This window comes from Patella vulgata, chromosome 3 (assembly GCF_932274485.2).
Source record: "Patella vulgata chromosome 3, xgPatVulg1.2, whole genome shotgun sequence".
NCBI classification, from domain to species: domain Eukaryota; kingdom Metazoa; phylum Mollusca; class Gastropoda; family Patellidae; genus Patella; species Patella vulgata.
The window spans coordinates 83292307-83309916 of NC_065881.2; the positions used below are offsets into that span (position 1 = coordinate 83292307).

Below are 17610 nucleotides of genomic sequence, written 5' to 3' on the forward strand. Positions count from 1 at the left end.
CAGAAAACGCATTTGCGGCGGTTAAATGTTTTCCGGGGGTTATTTGGGATTCAGGTCAGCAACCTATGGTAGGCTATATTGGACCACATTGATGTTGCTGTATTCACGGCCTGGAATAGCAGGAAAACGCATTTGCGACAGTTAAATTTTCTACCTTGGACTAAACGATTGATCTTTTGAATGGAATTATTAGGCTATAGTAGACCACTTTGAAGTTGCTGTATTCACGGGCGGAAATAGCAGAAAAACGCGTTGTGCCGTTGAATTTTCCAAAATTTTCTTGGACGGTCCCTTCGCTGTAAGCCGTTTTCCTCCTCTCTCACAGAAGACAACCGCCGCCGTTCTGCCCCCCTAACTGTCATCGAGCCCGTACGCCTATGGGCACTCTTTTACCTCTGTAAATGCGAATCGAGAGGTATCTGGTTCGTCCCCGGTGGTCCGTGTGATAGCTCTGTTTGTAATGTCAGCTAAGTAATGTCTAAAGTGTTGGTTATTGACAGTTCTCATGTTTGTTATCTAGAATCGTTTATTTTGACCAGTAGAAACGCAGACATTTCGGTTGACGACCGGAAGCTGGGGCGTGTTTTATGTATAAAACAGTCCCCAAACTTATCGAACGTTTGTACTGGATTTAGACACGCCCCAACTCAGATTTTCATTTCTCTATGTCGGAGACAATATTTGGACACGCGGTATGCCGATGGGAGTCTTGTTACTGACCGATTTATGGTTGCAAACTAGGATGTCTTTAGAAAGAATTTGTATCGGTCAGATTTTCCACCGCCCGAAGCCCGCTGCTGTCCAAATAAAATGAGTTGATGAATTTGAAACCCAGTTGGAGGGCCGCTTGTGACCTGGAAATGATATTTTATATTGGAGAATGGGGAGCCTTTCGCTGCCTTCCCAGGTAATGTCCAATTCTAGCTGAGTGCAATTCAACAGAACCGTAGGTATGCCACTAGAATGTAGAAATGTTAGAGTACATATTGTGATATACATGTAATTATTTATCTAAATTAACTAATTGCTCTAAAGTGGATAAGTTAATCTTTACTCCGAACCCTGATCGTTCTAATCTGAACGCATTGTCTTATCTATTTACCTTTTCTGAACTTCTATCTTAGAATAATTTAAAATTACTTAACATGCATCTTACTCATTGATTTAGTATGTACCAATATTTATATCACAGTTTGTATTATATGTTTAGCTCTTATCATGCATATGTTCAAATATTTCTACTTGATGATTTAGTTTATACTTGCGCCATTGAAAACGCATCACTTAGTTTTTCGTATAACAAAATGATCCTGTAAACATATCTTATTTATTTTGCTTCCCCCACCCCATCGATCCGTTTCGAAGACACAGCAGTCTGCAAGACGTTTCCCAAGACGTCCCCACACACGTTGACGACCATCAGCGTGATAATGATGAAAGCGACTCTCATCACTGAAGAGCACACTTTGCCAGTTTACTTACTGGTCCTTGTCTTCCGACGACTGCTGCACCTGTTGGAGTCGCTGGGCGGAATCTGTCACGCAGATGAGTGACCCGGATGTAGCGGTCTTGAGCCATGGTTGTAACGCGTTGTGGACCAGGACGTTGACGGTCACGTGTTGATCCAGTAACTCGAACACGTTCCACCAACCTTACAATAGTGGACTGATGACAATTGAAGTGTCTGGCAATAGCACGTGTAGACATGCCAGCCCTGGAGATTCCCATGGCTTCATTCCGTTGATTTTCAGTAATTCTCGGCAGTAATTCTCCAACAATAAATTACGACAGATTGACGTTTCACAGTTGATGTACTGCACATTAAGTTAAAAACATGCTTTTAAAGGGCTCACACACAATGCTGCACGTGAATATTGGGTTTTTCATGTGCATCTCGTGCAATTTTTTTTTTTTTTTTTTGCACACGGGCCGATATTTTTCGTGTTTGGGAGCATTGTGTGAAACAATAGTTCATAGTATTGCATAATATTATACATACAAAACCACCTAGTAATAAAATATTTGGGGAAAAAAGTGATGCGTTTTCTATGGCGCTCAGTATATGTTTACTTTATGCCTAATAATATGATGTGAAATAGTTTACTACACATAGTATGATAATACTTTATACTTAGAATTACGCTTGGTCACATTATATATGCTAAAATTATATATTCAATTATTCATTAATAGATAATTTGTAATTATGATTTAATAATGATTTCAATATATATCTTTATTTGTGTTATGATGTTAATTCGTTAATAAACCCAGTTCGACGTCAAATAATTTGTACTTATGTTTCTTATAGATTAAAGTCATGTATTAATAAATATTGTGAGAGGGCTGTGCTTCGAGGTATTAGATCAAACCAGCATAAGAAGTCCTAATATAACACTATAGGGTTATTTTAGGTCTAAGAAAAGTGTTCTGTTTAATATAGAAATCTTTACCTACATGATGTGTGACGAAAACTAAGGTAATGAAGTAGCTTGCATTATCATACTACTAACTTAGAGTCTAGACTTAGACTAACTCACCCCCAGTTATGTCAGTATCCATTTCTGGAAAGTAGGGTACTATCGTCCAGTCATCTCGGGGACAGATTAGTACAATTAACTAGAATAATGTTGACGTTAAACGGTGCCTATACGAAACACTTACCCAAAAATGGTAATTGTCCCGACCTAATAGCTGCTGCATTATACTTCTATATATACTATTCAAAAAAAGTAGGGGATATTTGATTTTGGGGGCATAATACTAAAATATGCAAATGACTACGAAAAAAGTCACTATAGAACCTAACAGAAGAAACATTTCCAGTTACATGTGACGCCCAAACGCACCAATAGCTACCGCATGGAATGCAGGTGATGCTTGGGATCATCATGGGGGTCCAACCCAAGATTTGCACGACTCTGACTTTGAATGTTACAGTCATTGTGGCATTGAATTCCAGGGTGGAAACATCAGTTTAATTGTTTTAGTGACCAGAAAACAAATTTTGATATGCGTCGGCTAACCCAAAATGAAAGGTTACGTGCCCTTGGCATGCTACAGATCGGCACAACACAGGCGGTTGTGGCGCGGACGATGAATGTTTCTCAGTCTGTCATAAGCAGGCTATGGTCCAGATACCGTGATACACAATCTGTACAGGACAGACCACGCTCAGGTCGACCAAGGGCGACAACTCAAGCCCAGGATCGATTTATCCGTACCTTGGCCTTGAGAAATCGTGTCATCACAGCAAATCAGATCAGCGCTCGTCTTCAAACAGACACTGGTGTGAGAGTGAGTGGCTAGACGATTCGGAATCGACTGCATAGGGGTCACTTTCGGACCCGACGTCCTCGCGTGATCCCTTGTTTGAGAGATCATCACATTCAGGCAAGACGTCGTTGGTGTAGGGATCGTCAACACTGGGATAATCGACGCTGGAGCAATGTGATGTTTTCAGATGAGTCAAGGTTCACTGTTGATTTTTTGGACAGACGTAGGAGGGTGTGGCGTCGTCGAAACGAGCGCTTCCAAGACGTTAACGTCATCAGACATGATCGATTTGGGGGTGGTTCTGTTATGGTGTGGGGAGGCATCACTGTTGCTGGAAGAACGGCTTTACATGTTGTTGCAGGGCGTGTTACAGGCCAGTACTACCGGGACAACATCTTGGCAGTCCATGTTGTGCCGTTCGCACGACGTCATGGCCGCCGTTTCATCTTCCAGGATGACAACGCAAGATGTCACAGGGCCAGGATCGTTACAGGTTACCTCCAACAACAGAACATCACCACATTACCTTGGCCAGCACTGAGTCCCGAACTCTCCCCCATCGAGCATGTCTGGGACATGCTTGGACAGAGATTACGTCAACGTCAACAACGTCCTGCCAATGTCCAAGAACTTGCTGCTGCGTTGCAACAGGAATGGGACAATCTGGACCAAAATGACCTTAGACGTCTCATTAGGAGTATGCCACGTCGGATCAATGCTTGTTTGGCAAACAGAGGAGGATTTACCCGTTACTGACTTGGTTGTGATGCTGTGGTAACTTTGCTGTTTGGCCCCGGGTATCATTTTACCCTTATAATGGTCAGTCTGTGCCTTACTTAGTCTAACGATCATTTGGAATAAATCGATGAATGTGAACTTCATTTCATTTTGTCATTTGTTTCTTCGTCAGTTTCATTAGGTGACTTTAATAACACTTAAAAATCAAATATCCCCTACTTTTTTTGAATAGTATATAGAACGGGTTTGATTTACTTCAGACAATTATTCGGAGCTCAAGGGGAACATATCTATAGCCTCCTCGGCTTAGAGGCTAGGGCGAACACATCATCCTAGCGCGAACCTTATGTAGAACCAACAAGAAGTATGTGGCTCTTGTCACGTTTAAGCCGTTAGACCTGAGTTAGAATGGATATTACACTCAGACCGTGGAGATTTTAATAACTCAAAATGTAACTATCATAGATATTGTAGTTTCGTGTATGTAACCTTTATAGTTTGCTGTATTCGTTAGATAAACTTAGTAAGGACATAAACGGTGTTCCAGATTGAAATAATTGATCCAACAACATGAAGTCCAAGCAGGTCCTAGACAATCATCTGTCCCCATAGTGTCACACTAATATACGCCAAGATAATACCAACAGAGCACGCTCGCACTCCATACAATGTGGGTAATTTTTCTTATCTTGCTCAGTGTGTTATTAGCGATTTGTCGGAAAATATCATATATCACACGGCTTAATCCACCGTAATATATATCCACATTGATTATTTAACTTTTAATTTAGAAATTTTTGAATTCATCCGACTTAATCCATCGTAATATGTACTTAGATTAATTATTTAATTCAGAAAACAAAACTCCAAATATCAGCGCTAGATAATCTCCCGACTTGGATTCATCGGATTAAAAACATGTCAATCAAAAAACACCGCAAACACATTAGACGGCGGAGGGCGGGTTATAATGTCATGACGTCATCCGACAGGACCTAGGCTTGTTTAGTGGCGATTAGCCTACCGTAGAATACACAATTGCGGAAAGTTCAACTTCAAAGAAATATAGACACGAATAAATGCTGTCAATAAAAAGCAGTGAGAAAAAATAATATAGAAAGTGTAGATACGTAACGGGCATCAAAGATGGATGGAATTTTACTGTATGATATCTTTGTAAATACTGAACGGAATAGATCCATTATGGACTGATATCCCCATTAAAAATCCAACTATTACAATACTGTAGTTCACAAGGGCTTTCTAAATCGTCCAAATCAAGGTCATGCGGGACTTTCAGGTTTGTCGTTGTACAATTATTTGTACTGGAAATATATTAAAGACCAATCGTTTTGTATTCAAAAGTACTAGGAGTCAATTCGATTGACTGGTATAAAGAACAACAAATTAGTTCACATTATTGATAAACTATTTAATAGCTAAGATGGCTTTATATGTTGCTATAAACGCAATTCAAAATTCAAAATTTTTTAAGCCATTGTTTTGGAATGGAAAATTGTGGAAATCGTCCAGAGATTAGTGCAAGAGACGACGGGCGAGTTAACAACTAATAGAGATGAATTAGCCTTTATCACGCCACGGGCCACCATTATACAATCAACGCTGGTACCTAGTACATCTACTCCACCGTCAAGACTAACAACTGTTCCTACCAATACTGGTAATAGGATTCCGAAGGAACGGTAACGAGTGGGGAAATTACGAAGTCTTACGTTTTGTACATATGTTTGAAGAACAATAAAAGTATTATATGAATTTCAACCAGTGTTGTCTTGGGAGAATGGGGTGTTTATTCCATATTTGGGAAGGAAATTAACGACAAGGTCAGTCTAAGACGTACAGAAATAAGGGGGTTGTAAAAGAGGGTGTTGAGTGAAATTTGGAGAACTCACCCTGATATTCCTAGCAGCTATAATCTATGCTTTATTGGGAACGTGGTACATATATGCCTTACAAGCAGTTTAATAATAAAGCTGTAGAAACGAACTATGTAGTTTTATTTCACGATCACAACAAGGAAGTCCGATATTACTACACATAGTATGTACACATAAAACAGGGTCGCCTGGCAACCCTATGGGTTTTCTGGGTCCTCCGGTTTCGTCCCACTGCTCATAAAACAGGGTCGCCTGGCAAACCTTATGGGTTTTCTGGGTCCTCCGGTTTCGTCCCACTGCTCAAGCCCACTACGCGCAAGCTAATTATTGAAGCAAAATAAAGTCATACCCGAAATGACCTAGTTTGTGTCGAGTGGACGTTAAACCCCATTTCTCTCTCACACACATAAAACAGGTTTGTATATAAATTAAATGTTCTTTCAGTTATGAAATAGAGTATAGGATATAACAATTAGAGAAATATTTGAACAATTCATTACTATTTTTAATATTAGGTATACCAATAATCTAACGCGAATACTTGTCAAATTACTTATGTAGTTTGTGACTGGTCAGAATAAGACAAGACTTTACAATCTGACCAGCAGTTACATGTAGACTAAACGTACTCAAAGTACAATGAACATCATGGTTATCTCAGATATGGTTCATCGTCGTCTTCGTCTTCGTCATCGTCATCATCATCATCGTCGTCGCCATCATCATCGTCGTCGTCGTCATAGCCATCATCATCGTCGCCAACATCATCGTCGTCGGCATCATCATCATCGTCGTCGCCATCATCATCATCGTCGTCATCATCATCATCATCGCCGTCGCCATCATCGTCATGATCGTCATCGTCGCCATCATCATCATTGTTGTCGTCATCATCCCTGGTTTTTTTTAGAAAATCATTGTTACCATTAGGAAATATATTGGTTTTTAGGAAATCTTGTCTTAGTTCATGATCCGTATTGAGGGTAAAATACTGGCAGTTATATTGACTATAATCATCATCCCTATCTTTATCTATATCATAACCATCATAATCATCATCGTCATCAAAATAATTACAGCCATCATCCATATGGTCTAAGTTGTAATCGTGTGGGTGGAGAACATCTTTTAGTAGGAGAAAATCATTTAATTAACGAGGTAATTCTAGATCTTTTATCTTCTCCTTTATTTCCCATCCAAGATTCTGTCTGATGAATCTTCTACAAATTGACTTCAGAGATACATTACTACAGAAACTAATGAATTTTTCCCTGTCTCGTGAGCGAATTGTGTCGTTTTCTTGATATTGTTTATCTTCCTGATCAAAATTTAAAGAAGTCATAATTTGTTCCCCTTGGGCGCCACTAAGATATAACAGTTGTCTCAGTTTATCCCTTTCTTGGGGACTTAATTCAATCAGGTCAATTTGGTTATAGTTACTTTCAAATGAAGCTGTTACTAGTATTTGAAGACAACAGTTTGCAGAAACTAAATACCTAATAAAACAAATGGTTTGACATGGTTCCCATAAGCGAGGAAAACACAGGACTGTTTGAATTATCTTGTTACCATCTATACAGGGTAAATTGAGAAGACCAGTATTACCATTAGATAGAAGTAATTTGAAACAAGTCAAATCAAACACACTTTGATAAATATTGAGATATTGTAGAGCAGTTCTTCCTGAATAGTCTAACAAGTTAACTATGGCACCAGCCCGAAGCAGTTTCCTTGTAAGAACTCTGTCGTTTTTCATAGCAGCCATCATTAAACTAGTTCTACCTCTATGGTCTTTAATATTTACATCTATTCCATCAACACCAAGTAAACTATCAATACAAGCCATATATATCGGATATATCTGTCTACAATAATTCTTAACAACATCATTTACCTGCCTCTTGTTCAAGCCATCTTTAAACATCGTAAATCCAATGACACAAAGGTGGACTGCCGTATGACCCTGGTTATTTTGTGCATTGATATCTAGTCTAGGATGACGTGTCAACAGTTCTAAATATTTACTGTTTAGTAAAAAGGCAGCTATCATAGTAGGTGAATTGGTTTTAGAACAGAGCTGGTTGATATCTAGCTCGTTATGTAACAACAATTTAAACTTGTTTAGAGAATAATTATAGTTAACACGAGCTAAAAGATGAAGCATATTTGCTCCGTCGGCTGTAACACCATTAACAATCAACTTTAGCCTAATGTAATAACTGAACACCCCCAGCCTCTTACAATTTAAAATATTATATAATAACTTAACTCTGTGGCTACGAGACATCAGATTTGAGCCTGAATCTACTAAAAGTTTAAAGACGGCTGTAGAACGGAACATGTGATATTGAACACAATAACTAATTGCTGTATCACCATTATTATCAGATAAACTTAGGTCAGAATGTGGAATTAATAGTTTTAATATACTGGTATCAGATTGTTGTATTATATAGTACATTAAGGCTGTTTGGCCTTCAGTGTTTTGATGGTTTACATTACAACCAGCTTCTAATAAAATGTTTATCAATTTACATTTTAATCGAACGTAGATATCCTGTCCTGCCTCTAATGCCAATTTTATTCCGTGCATGTTACTCATACAAAACTTGGGCTTGTTTATACAGACATAGAACAACGGGGTATTACCCTCGTGGTCTGGTTGGTTTATGCTTGATCCCATGTTTATTAAAGTATTAACAAGTTGTATACATTTCTCTTCATCCATCACACTGGAATACATACAGCATAAAATATAGTGAAGAATGTTGCATTTACAACTGTCAACACAATGTGCATCTACTCCGCGTTTTAAGAAATACATCACAATATCATTCAATCCTTTTCTAGCAGCTATAAATATAGTTGTCACTTTATCTTCATCTGACTGTTTGGCGTCTACACCAGCATCAACTAATTTAACCACACATGATAATAACAAATCAATTCTACCTGTATTGTAAGATCTGTCATAATTATATAAAACTATGTTCATGAGGTTGTTCTGGCGACCATCAAGACAATGTACATCAACTCCGTGTTCTAGCAGATATATCACAACGTCACACAATCCTTTTCTAGCAGCTATAAGTAAGGGTGTCATTTTATCAACATTCAACTGGTTAACGTCTACACCAGCATCAACTAATTTAACTACACATGGTAATAACAAAGCATGTCTACCTTTATTGTCATATCTGTCATATCTATATAAAAGTATGTGTATTAGATTGTTCTGGAGACTATCAACATAATGTACATCAAAACCATGTTCTAGCATATATATCACAACTTCATACAATCCTTTCCTAGTAGCTGTAAATACAGGCATCTCAGTGTTTTCATTGGGCCAGTTTACGTCTACCCCAGCCTCAATTAATTTACCTTTACATTGTATTGATATGTCTGTTATAGCTACCTAAAAGTAAGTGCATGAGATTTTTCTGGCGGCTATTGACATATTGTACACCAATACCATGGTCTATCAGATATATCACAACGTCATACAATCCTGTTATACCAGCTATAAGTAAAGCTTGCGTCTTATCTTGTAATGATAATGTTTGAACTACTGCTCCTATATTTCCATCTTCTTCAGCTTGGCGTAGTTTTGACTCCAGTAGCCTAAAATATATTAAACATTTTGTTTTAGTTATAAAGATGATATAAATACAATGACAAGGTAAAACCTCAGCGTATTCTGCCTCGATTATCCATTTTTAAGTTAACTTATCCATCACAAAATGTATTCAAACCCACTAAATATCGCAGACTAACGATGGCGTTATGGTCTTGGTAAGTTAATTAATGTCTAATTAATATAACTCAACACAGTTCTATGGATAACAATCGCTGCCTTGAGCAGTGGGACGAAACCGGAGGACCAAGAAAACCCACGAGGTTTGCCAGGCGACCTACTCCTTGTCATATTAAAGTGGGGATTCGAAACCACACCTGTTGGGGTGTTGGGATGGTCTAGTGGTCTAGAGTGTCACGCTCCGACCACTAGTTGGCCGGTCACCTCTGGCTTGCGGGTGTGGTTTCGATCCCTGGTGTGAGCGTATGTGGCTTGGAGATAGGGGCGCCTTCTCTACCTTGTGGGTTTACTCCGGGTACTCCGATTTCCTCCCACAGCAAAGACCTCTGCGCGTGCGCTAAGATCATTAAAATAAAAAAAAGACAACTTGTCTGCGATATCACCTTCGGTGGAAGCGGACGTTGAACACTATCAACAATAACAACCACACCACTTGACTTAATGACAGATCTTGTGATCCAACGTGCTCTATAATTACTACAATCGTTTAGGGAGCTTTTGTAACATAGTGATCACGTTTTCAAAATGTTTGGTACACTGTGTAGATCTAATTATAGTTTGAAAAGTTGGCTAAGTGGATGACTGATTTCTTTACGGATATATTTTAAAATTCGCGTATTAATTTAATCCGGTCCAGGGGATTTGTGGTCTCTAGGCCATCTCTGAATATGGTACAATCCTATCGATGCTGTTAGGGTTCATAACAAACAGTGGTAGAGATTTATTAGTGTCATTTAGTTGTGATTGTTTGATAAAAGATGAATTTAAGGCATTTGCTTTTTCGGATTGGGTAAACAATGTGTTACCGTAAACTGTTAATGGTGATGGTTCGTCTATAGAAGCAGCAGGTGTTCTAGTATATGAATTAATGAGTGTCCACCAAGTTTTTGTCCCAAAGTTTTTAGATTCACTAATTTCCTTGTCTATTTTGTCAAAGTATTCGTTTTCGCTTTATCTGATTAAATCTATGAAATAACTTTTAATTTACCGGAAGTAATACCAATCAGTCAAATTCATATTCACTGCTTTACGTCTGGTATGTTAACGGTAATAATATATCTCAAAATGCAGCATAGGGGGCTTCTGAAATTTTGCAGTCAAGTAATTTCTAAATAAAAACACATTTTACCAACGAAGCTGGTTTGAATACATTTTGATGCAAAGTGGGCGTACCCTTTTCTGCGCGCCCACTTAGCCCAGTATTTTAGTATGTGTACGGTATTGACTTATTAGGTTTTTTTGTTTGTTAGGCATCAATATATTTTAAAATGTTATTTTCTAATATAAAGGTACCGGCAACAATTAATAAAGTTACCGGCAACAATTAATAAAGTTACCGGCAACAATTATTACCGTGCTAGATAGATATATATATGGCGACGGTTATATAGGTTTTTATTGGCTTTAGAAATATGTTTGCTAACGTCATACCGAATCGGAGTGCTGGAATACGAGTGCGAGATTCCATTCGGTATTCAAAAAACTGGGCTATTTAATATACGAACCTCTGTGCATCCATCTTTGTAGCTGTTGGTCTTTATCCAGTGGCCTTATTATCTCAACATCACTGAAATACACAAATAAATAAAAACTATTAGTTATGTACAAATATAACATAAACGTCAACGCCAACGTCACATATTTCCACACGTTCCGTTAATACTATATCATACCCGAGGTCTGTACGGCTGGAGTGATGTTTGTGGGACATATTCTACAGTACAACATATTTAACTCACGAACGTTCAGTCTTAAATCAACCGTCTTTATTAACTGTAGCCTTTAAGAATAGGGGCGGTTTTATTTTCGCCTGACTACGTCGATTTTTAAAATCGCTGGAAAAAAATCAACTGTGTGCCCGTTCACGGCGACGTCGATTCTGCTCGGCGAACCATTCGCCCAATCGATGGTCCGTACAAATAAATAGCAGCTACCACAGCAATCTTACGATTTCGATGAATGGCCAATTTGTACAAGTCACGTGATTGACGTAATTTTCTCGTAGAGTGGCGTACGCCCTCGACACAATCGTTACGCCCGTTAGGTATCGGCAATAGAAAACTTTGGCGAATTTCAATCGACGCGATCAGGCGAAAAAATACTCTCAACTGCCCTTAGCTATATGCAATACAAACCGATGACCAGGCGCTACAAGGGTTGTGTGAAACAAAGCATTCCATAACTTGTATCATACTACGACTACATTTTTTATACATGTAAAATATTAACATTTATTTAGATCCAATGAACTCATTGTTATAATAAGCAGCAAAAGAAACGTCAGGTTGGTAAGTTACTCTGAATAGACGCATTGCATAAAACTTGCCAAATGTTTTTATTGTATATTTTTGACCACATCTCCAACTTTACCTGAGTAATAAGCCTCCTTCCCAAACACAGAACTGAACCCAGGAAATGATCTCAAAAACGCAACCTGACTTCTGCGATGGTAATGGGTTCTCCATGATTTTCATGTAACTCATGCTGAATGTTCTGTTCGCATCATCTTTGACTCCGGAAGTCAGCGCACTTACGTCACAATCCATGTCAATAAACGATTGAATCTACCTTCTGTTGGTCAGCAAACTGTCATGATTAAAACCTTCGGGTCAGATAAAGAATCACTCCAGACTGTTGATATTGTCAAACTTAACATCCTGACTGTGGATGGAGGAGAAATAGAGTTGACTGCTTATGCTGTTCCTTTCATATGTGATCCGATACAGAATGAGGCGGTAATTGAATCCAAGAACTTTTATCAGCATCTTTCCGATTTAAAATTGGCAGATTGCGTCACCGGCCAATCAGATGTTACTGTCGACATGTTAATTGGATCTGATCAATATTGGGCCTTTGTAACTGGCAGAGTCAAACGGGGGGAGGAAGGGCCAATCGCCATTCATACCAAATTAGGATGGGTTCTCTCGGGTCAAACGATGGGAATCATGGGAAAGGAGATTCATAACAGTAATATGGTTACAACTCATGTACTCAAGATATCAGCATCGGAAAGAGATAATCTGGGGGAAGACTTAAACAGATTCTGGGACTGAGAATCAATAGGAATCAAGCCCACTCCAGTCTATGAAATGTTTCTCCAGAAAATAACTTTCAACGGTCGTCATTATACCACCAACCTTTCTTGGAAATGTCCTCGCGAAATGCTTCCTGGTAATTATGAGAATTAAGTCATCGAAGATTATTAAACCTCTTAAAGCGTCTACGCCAGACTCCAGAAATCCTAATGGACTATGACTCAGTTATAAGGGACCAGATTCAAAATGATATCGTTGAAGTTGTGCCGTCATCAACGTTCAGTAAAGTTGAAGTTGGAAATGTTCATTACACCCCGCATCACGCAGTGCTCCGGCGAGACAAGTCCACAACAATACTACGAATAGTCTACGATGATTCAGCGAAATCATCAGGGCCTTCTCTAAATGATTGTCTTTACACTGGACCTGTTTTGTCACAGAAAATTTTGGATATCATCTTAAGGTTTCGCTCTTATCCAATTTGTCTTAAAGTCATTTTGTAGAAATTTACAGGATATTAATGTCAAATTATTTCTGACAATACGACCACAGTGGCATGCATAAATAAAATTGGTAGTGATAAACCAGATTTAAATGATTTGACAAGAAATATCTGGTTCTGGTGCATAAAAAGAAATATATTTGTGACCGCTTGTTATATTCCCGGTCTTTTAAATTATGAAGCTGATTTAGAGAGTAGAGCGGTCAAAATTGGTCATGAATGGAAGCTAAATCATCCAATTTTCTTGACATTGCAGTCAATTTATGGAAAATGTGAAATAGATCTGTTCGCATCTCGAATTAACAATCAGATTGATAAATATGTTCGTTGGAAACCGGACCCGTATGCTTAGGCTATAGATGCTTTTTCTTTTTGTTGGCATGAGTTTGCTCCTTTCAGTCTCATCAGTCGAATTTTACAGAAAGTAGAGCAGGAGCAAGCAGAGATATTGAAAATTCTACCGTTATGGACGACACATGTTTGGTTTTCCAAGATGCTCAAATTATTGGTGGCTTATCCAAAGATTCTGCCAAAAGAGTTAACACATTATTGGTGAATCCACGCAACATAGAAATGAAAAATTCATTATTTCCACAGACTCGTTTGATAGTTTGTCGACTCTCAGGCAAACCTTTGAGCAGTACAATGTCTCAGCAAAAACTACCGAAATATTGTTGGCATCCTGGAGAGATAATATTAAGAAACAATATTTCGGCTATATCAAAAGATGGGTGTGCTTTTGTCATTCAAGGGGACTAATCCAATTTCAGCACCTTTAAATTGTGTTTTAGATTTTTTGACTGATCTTTATAACAGTAATTTGGGTTATAGTGCTATTAATACAGCGAGATCTGCTGTTTTAACTTTAATCTATAATGATGAAAGAACAATTGGAAATCATCCATTAGTTAGGCGATTTATGAAAGGGATGTTCAACAAAAGGCCTGCTTTGCCAAGAAATAGTATATCTTGGGCTGTCAATTTAGTATTGAACGTTTTAAAATCTTGGATACCTATTTCAGATCTTTCTTTAAAAGATTTAACATTTAAATTAATCGTGTTATTGTTATTGTTGTCTGGACAAAGAGGACAGACTTTATTGTACTTTGATATTAGAAATATGACATTATTTGAGGATAAAGGGATTTTCCGAATTGGTGATGTACTTAAAACTAGTAAACCAGGAAAGCATCTTGGAGTAATATTTTTTTCTGCTTTTTCGGAAGAACTAGATTTGTGTGCGGTTACATGTTTAAATGTGAATTTACGCAATTAATTATCAGTTGGAAAACATTCCGTCCAATTTCAAGAGATACTCTCAGTCGTTGGACTAAAACGGTGTTAAAATTAGCGGGAATTGATTTAACCATGGTTACACCACATTCAACTAGAGCAGCAGTGTGTCGAATGCTATTACTAGGAGTATGAGTTTAGATACAATATTAAAAACTGTTGGTTGGAGAAGTGAAAGTACGTTTTCAAAATTTTATAATAAGACAATTAAATCTGGTACAGAGATTGCCAATGCATGTAGAACTGGGGTATGAGAATATGTAATTAATACTTAAAGGAGCTAAATCGCCAATATGTGGGACCTAGAAATTGACACAAATGGGTCGCAACGCATATAATAATGTAATCTGATTGTATATGAACTGATTTAATTTCAATTGTTTCCGTTTTGACTCTAATTTCAAATCAGTTAGTTCCAGCGAAATACGGCGTGTGTCTCAGCCGAATAGAAATTTCTAGCGTCTGGTTATTCCAGTCTATTGCGCATGCTCTCCAGATAAATTATGGGCGTCGCCGTATGACATGACAGTGGAATATGTCTAGCCTCGCTCTTTCAGGTCACTTGTTACAAATGACGATGAAACGCACTATGGTACACGATTCGTGTACCAATGGTAACATGTTTATTTTGTCTTAAATATTGGATATCAGAAGCCTACCTTGTCCCGGTAAGATAACAACATCAATGTTGATTTGAATTGACAAATAGTTCGTGTTTTCAACGTGCAAGACTTTGGATGATATTGAGTTAGAGACTTAGCTACTTTAATATTGTATGATGTTTATTAAAAATACATCCTTTTATTATTACATGTGTTTTTATCGCCAAATTTATTCCTCGTGCTTTAAACTTCTCACATGACCTCGTAGTGACGTAAGACAGCGAGATAGAATTTAAAAATTAAACGAACTTACCAAGTGAAGTTTGATTGTAATTCTATCGAGCTGTCTGGAGTACGTAGTGATCATGTGCCGTCCCTACGTTTCAGTACTCCAGGGATTTGTATACATAACTCTATAACCCATACCCGATGATCCCTACTCAATGAGGTAAATTTGGCACTTTACATCGTGACAAGTCTCGTAGCACTGCGTTCTATCTCACATGATCACTACGTACTCCAGGCAGCTCGATAGAATTTTTAAATTCCTTCGAAGACCAAAAGTTGTTGTGTGAGACTATGAAAGGATATCTGACAATTCATAAAAAAAATTAAATTGACTGTCACTAGATAAGAGAGCATAAGTATAGAATGAATAAACACAAGGGAATATACGGACTTTTTCTTTTTTTCTTGTGTTCTCTTATCTAATGACATTCAATTACTTTTTTGAATTGTCAGATATCCTCTTACAGTCTCATATATAACAACTTTTGTCTTCGAGGGAATTATTAGTGAGCAGAAATTCGCCCATGCATCTGTTATCACTCGTCCTTCAATATGTGCTTTTAGACCCATGTTAGTGTATTTTAAGGTTTCGAGAATAGAGCCACCCGCTTATAACTATAAAAGCTCAATAATAGTTCAATATGAACACAGTAGGCCTATCAATTCCATTAAACGAAGCCAAATTTTAATTTGTGACGGTAGACTCACAACTCCCCTCTCTCTTTTAATTTGTGACGGTAGACTCACATATCTCCCCCCCCCCCCCCATCTCGAGTTTGAAACATAATATAAATAATTAAAGAACTTGATAACGGTAGCTTCAAAACTGGGTTTCCCCCTTTCCATAAATAGATATTGCGTCACCCCCCAGGCATTTCAATTGATGATATAAAACAAGTGTCCGAAACGAATCGAAATAATATATCGATCTACCTATATAGGCCTATTCTGTTTGACGTTTCTACAGCCTTTTATTATAAAAACTCACCTATTTACTTGAATAATCTTGTAGCTGTTTGATGAACTATTTCTACCCCTCTTTTAATGGTGATAACTTTCTTCGTGCGTGTTATATGGTTCAGTGTTTGCAAGGGAGATAATTCTATTTTAATGCCCATGGAATCAGACTAGTAATTCTATTCTGATTGAATCAATCTATAAAGAGCTCAACTAATTAAATTAATGAACAGGGAGGGGACATTTTTATTTTTTTTCCCAGACCTGATCGAAGGAATCTGTAGACTTTGAACACTTGTCAAAACCTAGCAAAAAAAGCGAAATAATCCCAAATCAAGGACTAGTCATAAAATCAGGGGAAATAATTACTATTCTAGTTTTGGTTTGCACTCCAATACAGACCACGTGAACTATGAAGGGCGTGTCCAGGGAAGGGGGCAGCCCACTCCTTCTCGCCTAGGGCATATTATTTTCTCCTCAAACATCGCTGCCTTACTCCGCTCTAATCCAATACATGTATGCAACTAAATGAACAGAAATATTGCCTCATGATGGCGTCTCATCTCCCAGACCTCACGTTGTCTCTCTGACTATCGTCACAGACTTCAATAAACGACTAGGCGACACCGTTCCTTGCTAGACCGTCCATCCACCACCACCACCGCCAGACCTAAATTTCCTAAGTTACTTGCTCGGCCATCAATGGAATTGATCTGGGGACCATTTCATTATTGAGCAAGCACCTCACTCGCTCAGTCAATGTGGCTTCTAAATATGTCCAGGTAGTGCAAAAGACATGTTGCGAGAAAGGGGTAGCAAACTGGTCTCCGGTTTTCTCTCATTTTTTGTATATTTCACGAATAATCGAAATACGTACAATAATCACAAGATGATCTTTGACGCCTTATACACGCTGGGTGCTATTTTGTCCAGATTAATATTCTTAGTTTGTTTGATCGACTATTTCCTTTCCTGTGCTAATTGCGGGTCCTCCGGTTTCATCTCGCTGCTAAAGACCCCTACATGCTAGCGAACTATGGAAATCAAACCATTAAATCATATGTTAGTTACGAAATGACCTAGTTAGTGTCGAGCGAACGTTAACGCAAATTATCTCTCTGCTAAATATGCCGATCCATAGAAGCAAGCAGTTGGATCTTTTATCTATTTTGTAATTTGTTTGCGGTAAAACCAACCACGGAGG

General features: G+C 38.1%; 1 protein-coding gene across 1 annotated transcript; it reads right to left on the reverse strand.

Annotated features, from left to right (window-relative positions):
• Positions 1–5425: 5425 nt before the first annotated feature.
• On the reverse strand, positions 5426–16536 carry LOC126816952 (putative ankyrin repeat protein RF_0381). Its single transcript, XM_050543755.2, has 4 exons — positions 16438–16536; positions 11235–11296; positions 6174–9536; positions 5426–6109 (listed from the first exon to the last, which is right to left on the reverse strand). Exon 3 carries the CDS (start codon positions 9241–9243, stop codon positions 7063–7065), a length of 2181 nt encoding a protein of 726 aa, XP_050399712.2. The 5' UTR covers positions 9244–9536; positions 11235–11296; positions 16438–16536; the 3' UTR covers positions 5426–6109; positions 6174–7062.
• Positions 16537–17610: the final 1074 nt, after the last annotated feature.